Genomic DNA, 19,521 nt, shown 5'->3' on the forward strand with positions numbered 1-19,521 from the left:
ACGGCAAAGAACTGATGCGTCAAGAGGCGAGACGCGAGTCAACACGGGCTGTGGTTTCCAGCGATGGCGGAAGCTAATGCAGCTTCATCAGGAGCTAAAAAGAGATGAGATGGTGGCGGAGTTTCTGCTGGACACATCCTAGAACGCAACATTACATGTGATAACTATCAGTTATCACTTAGTATAGTTCTGTAATACTTTGGTATTTGTGCAAGGAAGATTAGCGTTAGCGTCAGCGCTAACGTCAGCAGTAGTGTGAACAAACCACTTTCTCAGCGCACGCGTCGGGGAGGAGGGAGCGTCAGAGGTCAGGCAGGGGGAAGGGGGCGGGACTTTGGAGGGAGGCGGAGTTGTTCATGTTCAAAAAAGTGCTGTGCGACACGTCAGAAAGGTAAACATTGCTTTAAGAGTGTTTTTTTTTTTTTACCATCGCACGATCTGCTCATAGGTCCGTCCTGAAGTACCACTAAACATGTTCAACATTTACAATCCAATATCCTGTTGTGAGCGGGGAACGGCACGGACGCAGTCACGTTGGAAAGAACGATAGCAGACGAACGACTTCCTGTCAAATGATATTTTCGGGTTTTCCGCCGTTATTGACTTTGAATCTTGCTGCATGATGTTTGTGATGATCTTTACTCATCTACAGTTCTACAGTTGAGCAAAAACTTCAAACAGACGTGTCAACGAGTTTCCATCTTTAGTCTGGACACAGACGGGCAAAAAAAAAAGTCATGTTTAATCGTTGAAATCTCCGTTCGGAGACGTAACTCTTGGCAAGAAAGCGAATAAGAGTATTACCCCAAAATGTTAAACAATGTCTTTAAAGCAACATAAAGTTCACATCAATAGTCGTAATAAGACTTCTTCTGGGAAACTTTCACCCAAATTCACCAACTGATCAACGAGCAGAAGACAAAGACGGCGTCCGATGGAAAGACGCTTCATCGTGTGTGAGCGGAGAAGTTTTCCCTTTAGCGACTGACGCACGACTCCTTGTCCTCCTTCTATGAACTGTGCGTTGAAACCAGCTCACCGTGGATGTTATTACAGTAATATGAACATGTGTACTGATTTAAAGAAACATTCATAATATATTGAGCAGCAACACGCCTTACAATTACTCATCATTAGTTAATGAGATCTCTGAGGAGTTGTCCAGAACATATTTGCTTTCCCTGCACCTCAGTGATGTGATTTACTTTAGCACTGAGAGGAAGACTCCTTTAAGGTCTAAGGAATAATATAATAATGTATTTGCATTCATTCTTCTCTGGAGAGAAACTCCTGCAGTTTATTCCTGCCACCATGACAAACATATACACATTAACTTGTTTTATTGTTTCCATGATATAACATGGTTTTAATTGTTATTGCCACAAACTAGAAATGTACTTAGAGAGCGCAGACCCAAGCTAAAGCATGCTCTTTCTCACAGTGTTAATGCAGTGTGAAGGGTATTGTGTGTGTCTGCTACCTGAGTCGGCACCGCTCCAAAATGTAACGGGCTCGTCTTCAACCTACGTTTCACACGGTGCCAGTAGTGTTTTCTGTAATGCTGCTGACAAACGAGACAAACGAACCAACAAAAGACCAAACTGAGGTGAAAACGTGACTCTTGGCGGCGACAGTTATTCCAAACTTTTCTTCATATAACAACAAATGACTTTATGTTGTTTTATTAAGAGTTTTTACATTATAACAAAAATAAATATTTTATAATAGTAAACTTTTCTCATGATGAGATAAGTTTGTAAAGACACAGAGCGACTATAAAGAGACACAAAACAACTACAAAGAGACACAAAACAACTACAAAGACACACAAAACAACCACAAAGAGACACAAAACAAATAAAAAGAGACACAAAACGACTGCAAAGAGACACAAAAGATCTACAAAGAGACACAAAACAATTACAAAGACACACAAAACAACTACAAAGACACACAAAACAACCACAAAGAGACACAAAACAAATAAAAAGAGACACAAAACGACTGCAAAGAGACACAAAAGATCTACAAAGAGACACAAAACAATTACAAAGACACACAAAACAACCACAAAGAGACACAAAACAAATAAAAAGAGACACAAAACGACTGCAAAGAGACACAAAACAACCTCAAAGAGACACAAAACAATTACAAGGAGACACAAAACAACTACAAAGAGACACAAAAAAACTTTAAAGAGACACAAAATGTCTACAAAGAGACACTAAACAACTACAAAGAGACACAAAACCACTACAAAGATACAAAACAACTAGAAATAGACGCAAAAGACTACAAAGAGACACAAAACGAATACAAAGATACACAAAACGTCTACAAAGAGACCCAAAAGATCTACAAAGAGACACAAAACATCTACAAAGATACACAAAACAACTACAAAGATACACAAAACAACTACAAAGAGACACAAAATGACTACAAAGAGACACAAAACAACTACAAAGAGACACAGAACAACTAGAAATAGACGTTAAAGACTACAAAGAGATAAAAAACAACTACAAAGAGACACAAAACATCTACAAAGAGACACAAAACGACTTTAAAGAGACACAAAAGAACTAAGAGAGATTTGTGCCACATAGAAAATAAAGATTTTTAGTTTAAATTAACAGAAAACATCTACATAGACATTAAACTTTTGCTACATACTAAATTTGTTGTTATAATAATGTACCAACTTACGCTATAATGTGAGAATGTTTCTCTTTTTTAAAGATAATTGGAAAAGTTTCTCATTTAAACTGAATTCTTTGAGTAGTAATAATGTGAAAAATGTGCATTATAACAGGAAAACCATCTCAAAGGGGAATTTTCTTGTTATGACGTAAGTTGGTTTGTTGTCTTCAAATACAGAAAACACAAATAGACAAATCACAAATAAATGAAGACGACAAATCTGACGAAGAATAAAACGCGCTGAAAACTCAAGCAAATAAAGTTGTTGTGCGAAACTAAGTGTAAGTGCACACACACCGCAGATATTTGATATAATAATGATAATATATCTATATTTAATATTTATCTCATGCAACTTTAAGCTTTGCAGCGTGTTTCTTTATGTTGCACGTGTTTGTGTGTGTGCATTTTCTACACGTGCAGTACGTTTAGTCATAATAAAAGTCCTTCAATGAGCGTAGCAAAAGTTTAATAACGAGTATCGAATGCCCAGCACCACGTACGCTCTCTCATTTTAACAGCATACGGAGGTTTCTTCTAATAACAAATCAACAAAAAAGAACGTTAAAATGAAGTTTTCCTTCTTTTAAAGGACACGAGCCGAAAGTTTCGCGCCTAAGTGATGATGTTATTATTATTATTAAAACAGAATAATTTGGTTTTCCAGTAAAAACAACATGAACATGTCGTTATAACACGAAAAATACCCTGTGGCAAGCGTCTAGTTTAAATGAGAAAGTGTTTTTTTGTCTTGGTGGCAGTTATACGTTTGTTTGTTAAACTTATTTCCAGCTGATAAATTAATTCTCCTACATCATGGGTGTCAAAGTCAAGGCCAGATCCGGCCTGCGAATGAATGATCTTGGCCCCCGGGATGATATTTGATCAGTATTAGAACCGGCCCGCACGCCACAGCCGCCTGCTGGTGTTTGTCATGCACCAAAACTACATAACCCACAATGCAACGGTAGCCTGCGAACTCACTGCAGCACCTCGGCTTCATTATTCATCGGCATTCAGGGCAGATGTCAACTTCCAGCCCCCCCCTCCCAAGGTGGACGATGAGAACAGGGTGTTTGAAGCACATGTTCACACAGCCGTGCGTCTTTATCTTGATATTAAGGAACATGTTTTATTTTGAAGGAAGTTTGTTTTTGTCTGTGAGCCTGTTGGAAAATCACTGACAGAGCCGTACAAAAATATTGGATTATTAATTAAATTATTATATAAAATACAGTACACTGTGTTAGGTCTTGGTTCAACAGGTTAAATGCATCATTTTCATATGTTTTAATAAACATTGAACCAGTCCAGCCCTCGGCTTGTAGCAAATTTGGTTTTTTGGCCCCCTGATGTATTTGACTTTGACATCCCTGCCCTACATAAAATAGTGTAAATGACATCTACTCATATTTAATAACTTTACACTCTCATCTCTTTAAACTGTGCATCTATAAAGGCAGAAACCCCCGTAGAGGAAGTCGTTTTGTATTTAACTGAGTGGTGAAAACACTTCCTGTATAGTTTGTATGATGTTGAATGAATAGAAAATGTAACCGGAGCATCTCCAGATTGTGTCTTGATAACGCTGCAACGTTGGACTCATAATGATCTCGTGTCAAGTTCTGTGAAAACGTCGTCTGTGTTCAGGAACTGAAAGTATTCCCGACTGCAGGACGGCTGAAGTGTGAGCGGTATCGCCCTTTAAGCCACAGTATGTATGTATGTTTGGTTACTGACTGTGCCTATTGTACGCCATATCCACGTTTTATGTGGAGAACTTTCTAATAAAGAGTTTCCTCTTTGCAAACGTCCCAGCGGCCTCGGGCTCAGATATAATCAGCTCAGCTGGAGGTTGACGTGGTCGAACGACCTCGTCTGATAATGTGGGGAAACGTCATGTGACCTGAAACACCTTGTGTCGGGGAAACAGACCTTTCATTCAAAGACACGACTGTGCCGCAGTTTGATGCCAATTTTAAAATCTTGTTTAAGCACGGGTGGATCTTGAGACGATGGGGCCCGGGGCACAAAGAATGTGTAGGGGACCCCCCCCCCCCCCACAGCTGCTACAAATGAGCGAGACACCCGCAGACACAAAACATGACTCTTGCGTCGCTGTAGTTGTGTCCCTTTCAAGCTGTTTTGTGTCTTTTTGTAGCAATTTTGTGTCTTTTTGTAGTCTTTTTGTGTCTCTTAGTAGTCATTGTGTATTTCTTTGTAGTCATATGTGGCTTTGTAGTCATTCTGTGTCTTTGTAGTCAGTCTGTGTCTTGGTAGTCATTCTGTGTCTTTGTAGTCATTTGTGTCTTTGTAGTCATTCTGTGTCTTTGTAGTCATTCTGTGTCTTTGTAGTCATTTGTAGTCATTTGTGTCTTTGTAGTCATTTGTGTCTTTGTAGTCATTTGTGTCTTTGTAGTCATTTGTCTCTTGGTAGTCATTTGTCTCTTGGTAGTCATTTGTCTCTTGGTAGTCATTTGTCTCTTTGTAGTCATTTGTCTCTTTGTAGTCACCTGTGTCTTTTTAGTCATTTGTCTCTTTGTAGTCATTCTGTGTCTTTGTAGTCATTTGTAGTCATTTGTCTCTTGGTAGTCATTTGTCTCTTTGTAGTCACCTGTGTCTTTGTAGTCATTTGTCTCTTTGTAGTCATTCTGTGTCTTTGTAGTCATTTGTAGTCATTGTGTATCTCTTTGCAGTCATTTGTGTCTTTGTAGTCATTTGTGTCTTTGTAGTTATTTGTGTCCTTGTAGTCATTTGTCTCTTTGTAGTCTTTTGCATCTTTTTGTAGTAACTTTGTATCTTTGATGTTGTTTTATGTCTCTGTAGTCATTTGTGTCTTTGTCGTCATTTTGTCTCTTTGTAGTCATCAGCTCGGCTGGAGGTTGACGTGGTCGAACGACCTCGTCTGATAATGTGGGGAAACGTCATGTGACCTGAAACACCTTGTGTCGGGGAAACAGACCTTTCATTCAAAGACACGACTGTGCCGCAGTTTGATGCCAATTTTAAAATCTTGTTTAAGCACGGGTGGATCTTGAGACGATGGGGCCCGGGGCACACAGAATGCGTAAGACCCCCCCCCCCCCCCCACACACACACACACACACACACACACACACACACAGCTGCTACAAATGAGCGAGACACCCGCAGACACAAAACCTGACTCTTGTGTCGCTGTAGTTGTGTCCCTTTCAAGCTGTTTTGTGTCTTTTTGTAGCAATTTTGTGTCTCCTTGTAGTCATTTGTGTCTTTGTAGTCATTCTGTGTCTTTGTAGTCATTTGTGTCTTTGTAGTCATTCTGTGTCTTTGTAGTCATTCTGTGTCTTGGTAGTCATTCTGTGTCTTTGTAGTCATTTGTGTCTTTGTAGTCATTCTGTGTCTTTGTAGTCATTCTGTGTCTTTGTAGTCATTTGTAGTCATTTGTGTCTTTGTAGTCATTTGTGTCTTTGTAGTCATTTGTGTCTTTGTAGTCATTTGTGTCTTTGTAGTCATTTGTCTCTTGGTAGTCATTTGTCTCTTGGTAGTCATTTGTCTCTTTGTAGTCATTTGTCTCTTTGTAGTCACCTGTGTCTTTTTAGTCATTTGTCTCTTTGTAGTCATTCTGTGTCTTTGTAGTCATTTGTAGTCATTTGTCTCTTGGTAGTCATTTGTCTCTTTGTAGTCACCTGTGTCTTTGTAGTCATTTGTCTCTTTGTAGTCATTCTGTGTCTTTGTAGTCATTTGTAGTCATTGTGTATCTCTTTGCAGTCATTTGTGTCTTTGTAGTCATTTGTGTCTTTGTAGTTATTTGTGTCCTTGTAGTCATTTGTCTCTTTGTAGTCTTTTGCATCTTTTTGTAGTAACTTTGTATCTTTGATGTTGTTTTATGTCTCTGTAGTCATTTGTGTCTTTGTCGTCATTTTGTCTCTTTGTAGTCATCAGCTCAGCTGGAGGTTGACGTGGTCGAACGCTCTCGTCTGATAATGTGGGGAAACGTCATGTGACCTGAAACCCCTTGTGTCGGGGAAACAGACCTTTCATTCAAAAGGACGACTGTGCCGCAGTTTGATGCCAATTTTAAAATCTTGTTCAAGCACGGGTGGATCTTGAGACGATGGGGCCCCGGGCACAAAGAATGTGTAGGACCCCCCCCCCCCCCCACAGCTGCTACAAATGAGCGAGACACCCGCAGACACAAAACGTGACTCTTGTGTCGCTGTAGTTGTGTCCCTTTCAAGCTGTTTTGTGTCTTTTTGTAGTAATTTTGTGTGTCTTTGTATTTGTTTTATCTTTTAGTAGTCATTTTGTTTCTCTTTGTAGTCATTCTGCATCTTTTTGTAGTAATTTGTCTCTTTGTAGTCGTTCTGTTTCTCTTTAATCCGTTTGCATCTTTTTTTGTCTCTTGTCTTTGTCTCTTTGTAGTAATTTTGTATCTTTGATTTTGTGTCTCTTTGCAGTTGTTTTGTTTCTCTTTGTAGTCATTTTGCATCTTTTTGTAGTAATTTTGTATCTTTTATGTTGTTTTATGCCTGTAGTCATTGTGTATCTCTTTGTAGTCATTTGTCTCTTTGTAGTCTTTTGCATCTTTTTGTAGTAACTTTGTTTCTTTGATGATGTTTTATGTCTCTGTAGTCATTTGTGTCTGTTTGTCGTCATTTTGTCTCTTTGTAGTCATTTTGTGTATCTTTGTAGTTGTTTTGTATCATTGACGTTGTTTTGTCTCTTTGATTTTTTTTTTTTTGTATTTTTTGTAGAACTACAAAGAGACACAAAATTACTACATTTTGCATCTCTTCGAAGCTGTTTTATGTCTCTTTGAAGCCTTTTTGTGTCTCTCTGAAGTTGTTTTGTGTCTCTCTGAAGTTGTTGTGTGTCTCTGAAGTTGTTTTGTGTCTCTCTGAAGTTGTTTTGTGTGTCTTTGAAGTTGTTTCGTGTTTCTTTGAAGTTGTTTCGTGTCTCTTTGAAGTTGTTTTGTGTCTCTTTGAAGTTATTTTGTGTCTCTTTGAAGTTGTTCTGTGTCTCTTGGAAGTTTTGTGTCTCTCTGAAGTTGTTTTGTGTTTCTTTGAAGTTGTTCTGTGTCTCTTGGAAGTTTTGTGTCTCTCTGAAGTTGTTTTGTGTCTCTTTGAAGTTGTTTTTTCTCCATATAGATATTTTGCATCTCTTTGTAGTTGTTTTGTGTCTCTTTGAAGTTGTTTTGTCTCCCTGAAGTTGTTTTGTATCTCTTTTAAGTTGTTTTACGTCTCTTTGAAGTCATTTTATGTCTCTTTGAAGTTGTTTTGTGTCTCTTTGAAGTTGTCTCTTTCTGGTTGTGAAGAGAATCTGTCTGATTCATGTTCAGAGCTTCCTGCAGCAGATCCACTGACACTCCTCTGCATACTTATACTAAACGCTACAGAACAAAATGAACAATATGGCCCCTCAGAGGCCCCGTGACCTGTTGGACCCCTGGGACTGTGCCCAGTCGTCCTGTTCAGGAACCCATCCATGCATTTAAGAAGCCATGTAGTGCAGGATTTCTGCCTCCCTGAGGGAAAACCAGAAAGTACTAGACATACTTTAAGATAGTTGTACAACACCAACATTACTGCTGTTGAATTAAATGGGATGAATGAAGCTGGGAAACCACAAAGTTAGAAAAATATACACCCAACTGAGACGTGCAAATTGGACATGGGTCTGTACACTCTTATTAATTCCTACTCAACATGTTAATATCAATATTAATCTGTAATTTTACTGTTGTGGGGCTGAAACAGCAGGTCAGTGAAATCTCATCAGTCACAGCCGCGTGCTTCGATCCAAAAAAGCTTGATGCCAAAAATCTACATTCATAAAGTGACAGAACAATTTCAACAGGTCGTCCTATCAGAACGACTACACTGACGTATTTAACTGAACCAGAGGGAACGAGACAGCACCAGGACTAAACAGTTAGTTTATTTAAGTGGCTCCAAATACTTGACTTGTCGAGTTGTCGCAGAACTGTAGAGTCTTTTTTTAAAGCACTTCTCATCCATGTTGTGTAAAGTGTTCATCTGTTCAGTGCTTTGAGTAGTTTGTGTTAAAGGTCCAGTGATGCTTTCAGGTGAAGCGAGCGGATAAGCAAGGCCGAGACTCCGATGAGAAAACTTGAGACGCGAGAATGGCGTGAACACGTCCTACAAAAGCACCTTTTCATCCACAAAAATGCTGCGGAGAGTGGAGGTAAGCTAACGCTATTAGCTAAAGTTACTGTGTTGACCTGCTTCAGTAGCGATCAATGCGTGTGACGTGTTACGGCGTGATGGCGTATGGACAGCAAGAAGCATTGGCCGGCCCTGGCAGTGTGAGTACAAACGGGGTTGGGGCGCGGGGGGGGGGGAGAGGGAGGGGGGACAAGTACCCTAAAGCCCGGGTCGCGGTGCGGAAGGACAGTGTGAGTGCGCCCTAACTGGTGTGAGATCCAGGTATTTAACCTCTCACTAGGCCGATGATGTCACTGACACCCTTTGTGCTCCAAGTGCCAACAACCGCCGTTAGAGTGACAGTCGTTGGTGGAAGTAGGTCTGGACTTGGTTAGTGCTCTATTGAGTCTGAACGACAGTCGTTGGGGTCACAGGAGGACGTTTGTGAACAGTTGTTCTTTGAGGTTGGATTGTTGAATGAAGGGATGAAAGGGCAGCATTGTAAACTGGAGATAAGTGGTGTCTCAGACCTCCTCCTCTGTTTAGCGATGGTTTCTCCACTTTTACATAGATGCTCCTTTTACTCCTCTTTCAAACCATCTGTAGCAATAGTAAATGACAGTAGAGTGGTGCGAGGATTTAAGTGCTGACTTTATGAAGCACACACATCTGCGTGAAAGACCAAAAAGTTTTGTGGCAGTTGGTATCATGCGGTGATAAAATACCTAACTTGTGACAGACGTCATCAGCAGCTCGAGCGGGCGTGAAAAAGAGGTGAAAATTGGAGCGAGGTGTCAGAGCTGGGTCGATATAAAAAAAGAAATCTGACGCGGGTGATGAATTTGATCAAATCTGTGATCATGTGCACGACAACTAAACCCCTAAAAACAGACTTTTTCTCTCTTTCTCAACTGGAGGAACTCACAAGTGAATTCAGCTCACACTTCATCACATGGTGTAAGACATCTCGCCCCCCCCGGCGCATCAACGGTGGCTGCTCACCGCACCTGAGAGCACGACTTCACCGGGGAGCCGGGTTCGCACTACACTGTGAATGCATGTGTGTGCCGATAATCAACTTATCTTGGGACGGGCGAATGACCTTAATTTGATCATATATGGGAAACAGCATTTACACAAAACATGAGAAACCTGGATTTAACAATCCCCCGTACGGTTCTGGAGCGTCAGCATCAGTGCGAGTCGTCAAATCTGTCATTTCTGTATCGACGGATACAGAGGTCAGGTCTCAGGGGCAGCAGCTTTAGCAGGGGACCCCAAACTTCCCTTTCCCGGGCCACAATAACCAGCTCTAACTGGGGGATCCTGAGGCGTTCCCAGGTCAGTGTGGAGATCTAATCTCTCCACCTGGTCCTGGGTCTTCCCCGAGGCCTCCTCCCAGCTGGACGTGCCTGGAACACCTCCCTAGGGAGGCGCCCAGGGTTCATCCTTACCAGATGATCCTGAACCACCTCAACTGGCTCCTTTCAACGCAAAGGAGCAGCGGCTCTACTCCGAGTTCCTCACGGATGCTGAACTTCTCCCCCTCTCTCTAAGGGAGACTCCAGACCCCCTCCTGAGGAAACACGTTTCACACGCTTGGACCTGGACCTGGTTCTTTCGGTCATGACCCAGCTTAATAAGTTTTTTGGTAATTTAGATTTGATTTAGTTTTAGTTCCCCTTTATAAAAACATTGTAAAACATGTTTTAAAAAAAAAATCACTTTTTATTGTTGTCGACGACGTCCTTCTCTCCGTCAGATTAACAAAACAACCAGCACCCAAAGTAACAAACAGGGATCTTTGTGACACTGAAGGTGTCGTCATGGCTCCCTCTGCTGGTTAGAAAGTCTCATTAAAAGACCAAAACCACAGCCTGATGACATCTTTAACAACAACAAATGCACCATTTCCTCCTGATTCTTTGTTAAAAACTGCAGTGAACACCTGTTTCAGGGAATAACTGACCGGTTTTAAATAAGAAACGATATATTTGTGAGATTAACATGTGTTTTTATTACAGCACCACCGGCATTCAGCATGAAACTCTGACTCTTTGTAGAAGTTTTGTCTCTCTGAAGTCATTTTGCATCTTTTTGTAGACATTTTGTGTCTCTTTGTAGTCGTTTTGTGTCTCTTTGTAGTCATTTCGTGTCTCTTTGTAGTCATTTCGTGTCTCTTTGTAGTCATTTTGTGTCCCTTTGTAGTCATTTTGTGTCCCTTTGTGGTCATTTTGTGTCTCTTTGTGGTCATTTTGTGTCTCTTTGTGGTCATTTTGTGTCTCTTTGTAGTCATTTCTTGTCTCTTTGTAGTCATTTTGTGTCCCTTTGTAGTCATTTTGTGTCCCTTTGTAGTCATTTTGTGTCTCTTTGTGGTCATTTTGTGTCTCTTTGTAGTCATTTTGTGTCTCTTTGTGGTCATTTTGTGTCTCTGTGGTCATTTTGTGTCTCTTTGAAGTCGTTTTGCATTTTTTTGTGTCTCTTTGTAGTCGCTTTGCATCTTTTTGTAGTCGTTTTGTGTCTCTGAAGTCGTTTTTTCATCTTTTTGTAGTCGTTTTGCCTCTTTTTGAAGTCATTTTGTGTCTCTTTGAAGTCGTTTTGCATCTCTTTGTGGTCATTTTGTGTCTTTGAAGTCGTTTTGCATCTTTTTGTAGTCGTATTGTGTCTCTTTGAAGTTGTTTTGCATCTTTTTGTAGTCGTTTTGCATCTTTTTGTAGTCATTTTGTGTCTCTTTGAAGTCGTTTCGCATCTCTTTGTAGTCGTTTTGTGTCTCTTTGAAGTCATTTGTGTCTCTTTGTAGTCCTCTAATTTCTCTGCAAATGAGTCAGTTCTGAAAAACCTAAAAATCTAAAATATCATTCTTTTTCTCCTGTTTCCCTTTCCTTAAATAAAATTACATTTTAAACGTTTTACTTTTACGGTAATCACACAAAGCAGCAGTTTTCAGTCTTTTAAGTGATAAAAACAAAGGCTGTCATCGAGGTTGTCGTTGCATTTCTCACCCCGAGTTTTGACACATTTCAAGAAATAAGAAGAAAATATTGCACATGATTCTTATTATTAGGTCATCAATATACTCTATTGCTCGTACATCCTTGCGTGTCACTTACCTGTGTTTTACTGATATTTGACTAAGAACCATTTCCCACTGTAGCAGTTCCTTATCTCCAGTTTCCATTGATACAAACAAAGATCCAAGTATTTCCACATGAACCAAGTTTAAAAAAACAAAAACAAAGTCTGGATTGAGTCTCGCAGTGTTGGTGTTTTCGTTACAGTGAGTGAATAAAGTCAAACCTCCAGCTCGATGTGGGGAAATCGTCATTCTTCTGTCGTTGCAGCCTGCAGACAAAAGTAAACATGACGTCAGTCAACTGAAATAACAAATGTATTACTGCAAAATATGTTTCTTCACTCCTAAAAGGGCCAAAAGCACAGAAGCAAAAGGCTCATGGGAACTAGAGGAGTTGTTGTACGTGTGAGGTTGTAACTAGGGATGCTCGATATTGGCTTTTCTGCCGATATCCGATATTCCCATATTGTCCAACCCTTAATTTCTGATACCGAAATGACCCGATACGGATATCTGCAGCCTTTTTACACCAAAATTCATCACATATCACCTATTATGGAATTAACACACTATGCCTGATTTTATTGTGATGCCCCACTGGATGCATACATAAATGCAACATGGCTTTTCAAATGTAAACACAGTCCGTACAAAATAAGTTATTGAAAAAAGTGCCATTCATTTATTTGTTTGTGTTTTTAGAGAGAATATTTTGCCTCAAACAACACTACAGACAACATCACAACAAGGAAGATGCATCTCTTCAGTCCAGAGTAGTAAACAAACTTAGTTTTCTTTTTCCACACTGAGTAACGCCTGAGCCGTAACTTGGCAAATAATACAATAAATAAATTAGCAGTCAAGCTCAACATGCTAACCTGTATTGGATCTAATGGATACAGCACCAGAAATTAGCTTCTCGACGTGACTGTAAACAATGCTGTACAATTCAGGTCAGCACTGGTCTGAGAAATACTTGTGACTGGGCGTTATACAGACATAACGGGGCTCGAGGAACTCCACAAGTTTGGTGAATCCGGCATCTTGAACGATAGAAAAAAGGTTTGTTCTCGGTGTCGGCAGTTGCTTCTTTTCATCACTTTGCTGCACAGATGTAGCGTTTAACTCCGCATGATTCTTCTTGAGGTGGGTGATCAAATGTGATGTATTAAAGGAAGACGCCTTGTTTCCTCCTCTCATAACCAAAACGCCGTGCAGTCATTGCAAATCGCAAATTTACTGTTAATAGGTGACACTTGGAAATACTTCCAAACCACGGACATCTCATGCACCGGGCAGGCAAGCTTTTATCGGTGGGCCGATATTATCGGACATCCCTAGTTGTAACCAAAACACACACACTCACTTTCTCAGCAGCGGCGGCCGTCATCAGAGCGTCCAGCTCCTGAGTCCAGCCGAGGGCGCCAACCAGGGCTTGCACTCCGCCGACCACGTCACCCAGCTGCACGACGTCATGAGGCCGACGACGCCAGGCGAACGGACCCACCAGGTCCCTGTTGATGAGCAGACGGGGAACCGAGCTGCGCACCGCTCCTGCGAGACTGGCGAAGGGCTCCACCTTAAAATGTTAAAAAAAAAAACGTGACTTTTTCAAATAATTTATGTTGTGCTTTTGATATTTTGTCATATTCTTTGTTGTTAGGAAACAGACGGAGAAAGATGTGCATCAAAGGTCCAGAATCAAAGCAGGGATTTTCTGGTTACGTTGCCTCGAACCAGCTGCTGTTTCTGCCAATAACAGCTCTTTACACTGATGGCGTGATGTGTGTGTCACATGAGGCCATCACTGATAACGTAGTGAGAAGGTTTAAGGTAGGACTCAAAAATATTTAACCAACAATACAACTGCCAAGAACCTTGAGTGTGAGGTGACGAACCCTCACAACTCATCCCAGGGTCTTTTTTCAGCAAATAAGCCGTCAAGACAGTTTTTCCCGTGTATGAACTATTAACGGAGAAATCCAGGAGAGTCGCTAACAGCCGGACGTGGCTAACAGTGATTAGCTCGGGGCAGTACGGTGAAGGCATTCAAAGGTCTTTTTTAACCACTAATGCTGCTGAAAATAACACTAAACCTCTGCAGCAGCATGAGAAGAGTCCCTACACACACAACAAAGCAGCAACAGCGTAGTTAGTGAAGCCAGAGTTTATTTAAAGAGTGTTTTAAAGACTTACCTACTGGCCCCTGTACCAGCTCCTCTCATAGTAAAGTCCATTCAAGTGGATTACCAAAGTCAATCCCAAAGGAAGGAGCCCATTGGTGCTTTGTTTTGTGTGTAGGGACTCTTCTCATGCTGCTGCAGAGGTTTGCTGTTATTTTCAGCAGCATTAGTGGTTAAAATGACCTTTGAATGCCTTCACAGCCCCGAGCTAATCACTGTTAGCCACTCTCCTGGATTTCTCCGTTAATAGTTGTTACACGAAAGAAACTGTCTCGATGGATTATTTGATGACCCAATTTGCTGAAAAAAGACCCTGGGATGATTAATGAAGCTGTATTTTAATATTAAAATCCCATAAATGTTCCTGCAGGAAAACATTTGTATTGTTTACTTCGTGCTGCGCCTGAATATTAAAATATAAAAACCTGCAACTTTTTAAGTGACAAGAACGTAAATGTTAAAACTCTTGTATCTTGTGGCTGCTATTAATTGATCTTATTGTTTCCCTCCAGTATTTTCACTTTAAACTATTTAATAAAAAGCAAAAATCTAAAAAATAAGATTAATTCAGAGTCGGTTTCATGTTTAATCTGCTCCAGTTTTAAACCCTCTACACCCGTCCCTGGTGAGATTACAGGGACACGGTGTGGTTTGAAGCACTCACCTCCAGTGAGGTTCCCATGACGATGAGCAGGTCGGCCATCGGGAAGTCTGTGAGGTACTTAAAGAAGTGGCGTGGAAGCTCCTCGCCGAAAAACACGATGTCAGGCTTCACCACGCCCTTACAGGTGGGACACTTCGGGACCGTCCCTGCCATCACATCTGCCTGAGGAGACAAGATGGAACGTTTATTATTAATAATAATATAAATATATTTCTATAATCATCAGTTTAAAGCAGGGGTTTCAAACTCATTTCAGTTCAGGAGCCACAACAGCCCAATTGGATCTCAAGTGGGCCGGGCCAGTTAAGCCTCTTATCATCCTAAATGTTATAAAAATCTAGATTTAATTTGACATTTAAAGTTAAAATTCAAATGGAGTTTAGGCCCAAAATGGCTGCCGTGGTTCGGGCTGGAGTCGGGTTTGGACAGCGGGTTCCTGCAGGGTCAGGCGTGATTTCAGGCCTGATCATAGATCTTGCATGCTTATTATTGGTGTCTGCACCAAGAACACCGTCACATGGCCGACGTTAGCCGACAAATGGGGACGGTTAGGGTTCGGCGTGGAAACCACTTGGTTAGGATCAGATCAGAGGCCGTGGTTTGGTTCAGTGCGTCCGTCCTCATGAATAAGAGTCGACCTGACAGCGACACAACGGCAGCTTCAGCACTTTTATTGAAAAATTGCTCATTTTTAAACTTTGCAAAGTCATCTCCTGGGCCGGATTGGACCCTTTGGCGGGCCGGTTCTGGCCCACGGGCCGTATGTTGGAAACTTAAAGAGATATTATTTTGATTTGCTCAATGTATCAAACTTTTAATTACAAAATCAAACAATACTAAAAAAGGTACAACTGTATAAAATAAAAGAAAACTCAAGTTTCCCTTTGTTCACTACTGGATGCTGATTGTTTGTTTTGTTGTGTACTCGAGCAATAAACCAACGAAAACGTCCTTTGCGTTAGAAATAATAACCCTCATTTAATTTCATAATGAAGCCACGTACTTACCACTTGTTCAAAACGCTCAGGCACAGTCGAAAACTGTTTGCTCCTCCACTGATCAGCAACACCTGAGCAACACTCAAGTGACCTGCCTGACCCAAGCAACCACCCGCTTCAGGTCAGTAGCACAAAAGGAAATACCTCCCCCTAGTGGTTCGGAGGTATAAGGATTTTTAAATGAAACATGACCCCTACACTGTTTTTTAAGTGTTACGGTAAATGCGTGGCTTGGCTAAATGTGCAGCGTTGGCGTCAGTGGGTTCAGTTCAATTCAATTCAATTCCTTCTGTGTGGAGTTTGCATGTTGTCCCCGTGTCTGCGTGGGTTTTCTCCGGGTTCTCCGGTTTCCTCCCACAGTCCAAAGACGTGCAGGTGTTGGGTTCATTGATGACTCTAAATCACCCGTAGGTGTGAATGGTTGTCTGTCTCTGTTCGTCTCTATGTGTCCTGTGATAGACTGGCGTCCTGTCCAGGGTGGACCCCGCCTCACGCCTGATGTCACCTGGGATCGGCTCCAGCCCCCCCCCCCCGCGACCCCGACAGAGACAAGCGGTTGAAGATGAATGAACGAATGAATGTGTCAAGTCATAACAAAAGTGATCTCAGGACCCTTTACAGAGTAGGTAAAGACCACACTCTATGACTTATTTATGATTTACAGAGACCCAACAATTCCCCCGTAGAGTACGGTGGAAACGAAAACCTTCACTATAACAGACAGGAACGTCAGACAGACCCAGCTCTGTGGAGGACGCACATCTGTCTGCACCGGAGAGAGGAAGAGAAGGAGAGAGAGAGAGAGAGAGAGAGAAGAGACACACAGATGGACAGAGAGAGACAAAGACAGACACAAAGACAGAGAGAGACAAAGACAGACAAGGGACAGTCCCAGAGATGCAAGCAACCACCAAAGTAACAGTAACTATAATAATGTCTGTAGTAATGTGAATGTGACCCATATGTTGTGGCGGTTGTGACTCACTCGCAGCTCCTCTCCCTCGTATTTCCTCAGGCACACGGTGCAGGTGGAGGTCGCAAATGTACCGTGAGCCTCCACCAACATCTCCGGAGGAATCCCCGCCACTTGATACACAAGATAAACAAAAGACGGTGGCTTAAAAAAAAAAAAAAAAGACTCAATGCGGAGTCATTTCTAGAAACAAAAAGAGTTCAAACCCTTACGTCTCTCCAGCCCGTCGATGTTCTGCGTGTACATCCTGAGGAGCTGACTCTTCTGGTGAAGCAGTCGTACAAAGTAATGGGTCACATTGGGCTGGTAGTTCCCCGGGTACAGCTCTTTGGCGAGGGCGAAGAAGGGATTGGGGTTCTGATGGAAGAAGTGGATATCAAAAATGGCCTCGGCGTACGGCAGGTCATACTTCTGCAGGTTGTCGTAGAGGCCGCTCCCTGGAGACCTGAAAGACGAGGATCAGCTGAACACACTTGATATTTACAGGTTTATACAAATTAAACTTTTTTTTTTTTTTAACCTGAAATCTGGGATGCCACTTGGCGTGCTGATCCCAGCTCCGGCCATCACCACCACCCTCTTGTACCGCTTCTCTCTGATGCTCTTGGCGACGTCCCCCAGGGTCTGCTGCGCCTCGGCTGCGCCGCCACCGTGGGAGGAAAACCCTCGGGTCCCATTCCACCACGGAGACTTTGTGTGTCTGCGAAGAAAAAGCAAGACAACGGTGACGTTCGTGATCGAGAATCGTTGTATTGTCTACATGAACGCCACAGAGATTTAGCGGAAGGATCGCCGTCCATGAAGGCGGTTTACGAACGTCTATCTTTGAAGAACATCACATAAACACCCAGTATCTGATTGTTTCTATACTCTATCATTAATAGCGATATTAGTGCGATTTACTCACTCATTTACAAATAATAAACGCACTTTTTTTGCACAGTCAGCAAAAATGACTGATTCATAGAAAAGAATTCGGCAACAATTTGAAATCTACATTTTAAAGAAGAAGAAGAATTCCTTTATTTGTTCTGCTATTTCTATTTCTTAATTTTACACACACAGGCCTGAAATACACACACACACACACAACCACACAGACACACATTTTTCGCATTTCTTATTAAACTTTGCTTGCTGGAGTCTTTCCATGTTGAGTATCTCTGCGACTATGTCCAATCCGTACTCATGCCCTGTTAGAAGCCACACGTGTGCTAAAGTGCCCTCTAGGAGCCAAGTGCCCTCTAGGAGCCAAAACATGCTAATCCAGGGGTGTCAAACTCAGGCCTGTGGGCCAAATCTGGCCCGCGTTGTAATTATATTTTTCCCGCAAGATCATATCCAGGTTCTGTGAGAGCTGGCCTGAGAGTATAAATCACACACACGTCTACTTTTCTGTTCACACACATGAGCATCCATGCTGCCAGTCTCTGCAGACACACTGAATCCACCCCTCCCCAAAAACGCCCCAAAGAAAGATGGAGGACAGCAGCTTTCAGCAGATGATCTGTGTGTGAAGGTAAAGAGCTGTTTGTCACCGTGGCTGTAACCAAAGAATCAAACAGAAGAAACACCACGACAAGAACAAGGAGCTGCACTGGAAAGGTTCAGCGTTACACATCTGGAGAGAAGGAAAACATGTATATTTGCAGTCTGTAGATATTGAGTTTGGCCCGCAACTTTGTCCCAGTTTTTAAATTTGGCCCACTGTGAATTGGAGTTTGACAACGCTGTGCTAAAGTGTCCTCTAGGAACCAAAATGCATGCTAAAGTGTCCTCTGGTAGCCAAAACACATGTTAACGTGCCCTCTAGGAGCCAAAATGTGTGCTAAAGTGCCATCTAGTAGTCAAAACATGTGCTAAAGTGGCATCTAGGAGTCAAACGTGTGCTAAAGTGCCCTCTTCAGTTGCGAGGATGTGCCATGTGCCCTATTTTCCTTTTCGCCCCTGCCCTTCGAAAAGTCTGTGTACGCCACTGGATGACAACCTGCATCTGAAGCTGTCAGACAGATGTAATGAAGCAAAACCGAATTACCTCTGAGATGTAGTGGAAAAAAAGTATAAAGTAGCATAAAATGTGCAGTAGTTGAGTAAAGTTGTCAGGTGAGGAGGTGTGAGGGTGATATACCTGCACAGAGCTGCTGCACCTTCACCTGGACACAAACTCCTTTCACCCAAACCTATTAAAAACAAAGCGTGAGTCACAATTATGAATCACAAAACACTTGTTCTTCACTAACTTCACCCTGAAGTTGTCCTGAGTCCTCACCGTTTGCACACAGTGTCCTGTTTGCTCTCGAGCACAGGTACAAACAACAGAGTCTGACAGCAGGTGACATGAATGAGGAGCTCACTAAAGAAGCCATAACACCTCTGTAACTTTTTACTTCATGGCGGAAACACGTTCCTAAACACGGACAAGACCTTTTAAAACACTTCCTCCCCCTAAAACCACATCAAATATGTAACTAATAATGACTAGCTGCCTGCTGACATGTTTGTTGTCCTTCCTTATGACGCGGGTGGGAGTGACGTTACCGTAATGTACCATATACGCTAGCTAATTTCAGCTAACGTTACACAAACGGTACCCCGGTCGCCTATATTTCGTTAATGTATTTAAAACAACTGAAATATAAAATGTATAAAGTCCAAGATGTCAGCATTACCATATAAACAAAAGAAAAGTTCGCTATTATTTGCTAACTGTTAGAAACCGTTAAAAACGCCGCCTTCATTTCCCATCGTCCTTTGCGCTCCAGCAGAACAGCAAACTTG

General features: G+C 41.8%; 1 protein-coding gene across 2 annotated transcripts; it reads right to left on the reverse strand.

Moving 5' to 3' along the window:
• Positions 1–10,858: 10,858 nt before the first annotated feature.
• On the reverse strand, positions 10,859–19,159 carry sirt3 (sirtuin 3). Of its 2 annotated transcripts, none has more exons than XM_083917870.1 (8): positions 19,013–19,159; positions 18,872–18,923; positions 17,264–17,443; positions 16,956–17,188; positions 16,756–16,856; positions 14,773–14,934; positions 13,288–13,504; positions 10,859–12,194 (listed from the first exon to the last, which is right to left on the reverse strand). In XM_083917870.1, exons 1-8 carry the CDS (start codon positions 19,107–19,109, stop codon positions 11,959–11,961), a joined length of 1,278 nt encoding a protein of 425 aa, XP_083773996.1. In that variant the 5' UTR covers positions 19,110–19,159; the 3' UTR covers positions 10,859–11,958. The 2 variants fall into 2 exon arrangements, with proteins under 2 accessions (XP_083773996.1, XP_083773997.1); XM_083917871.1 differs by having other exon boundaries at positions 12,040–12,194; positions 13,292–13,504.
• Positions 19,160–19,521: the final 362 nt, after the last annotated feature.

The sequence above is a fragment of the Echiichthys vipera genome, assembly GCF_963691815.1.
Source record: "Echiichthys vipera genome assembly, chromosome: 1".
In the NCBI taxonomy this organism is placed as follows: Eukaryota; Metazoa; Chordata; class Actinopteri; order Perciformes; family Trachinidae; genus Echiichthys; species Echiichthys vipera.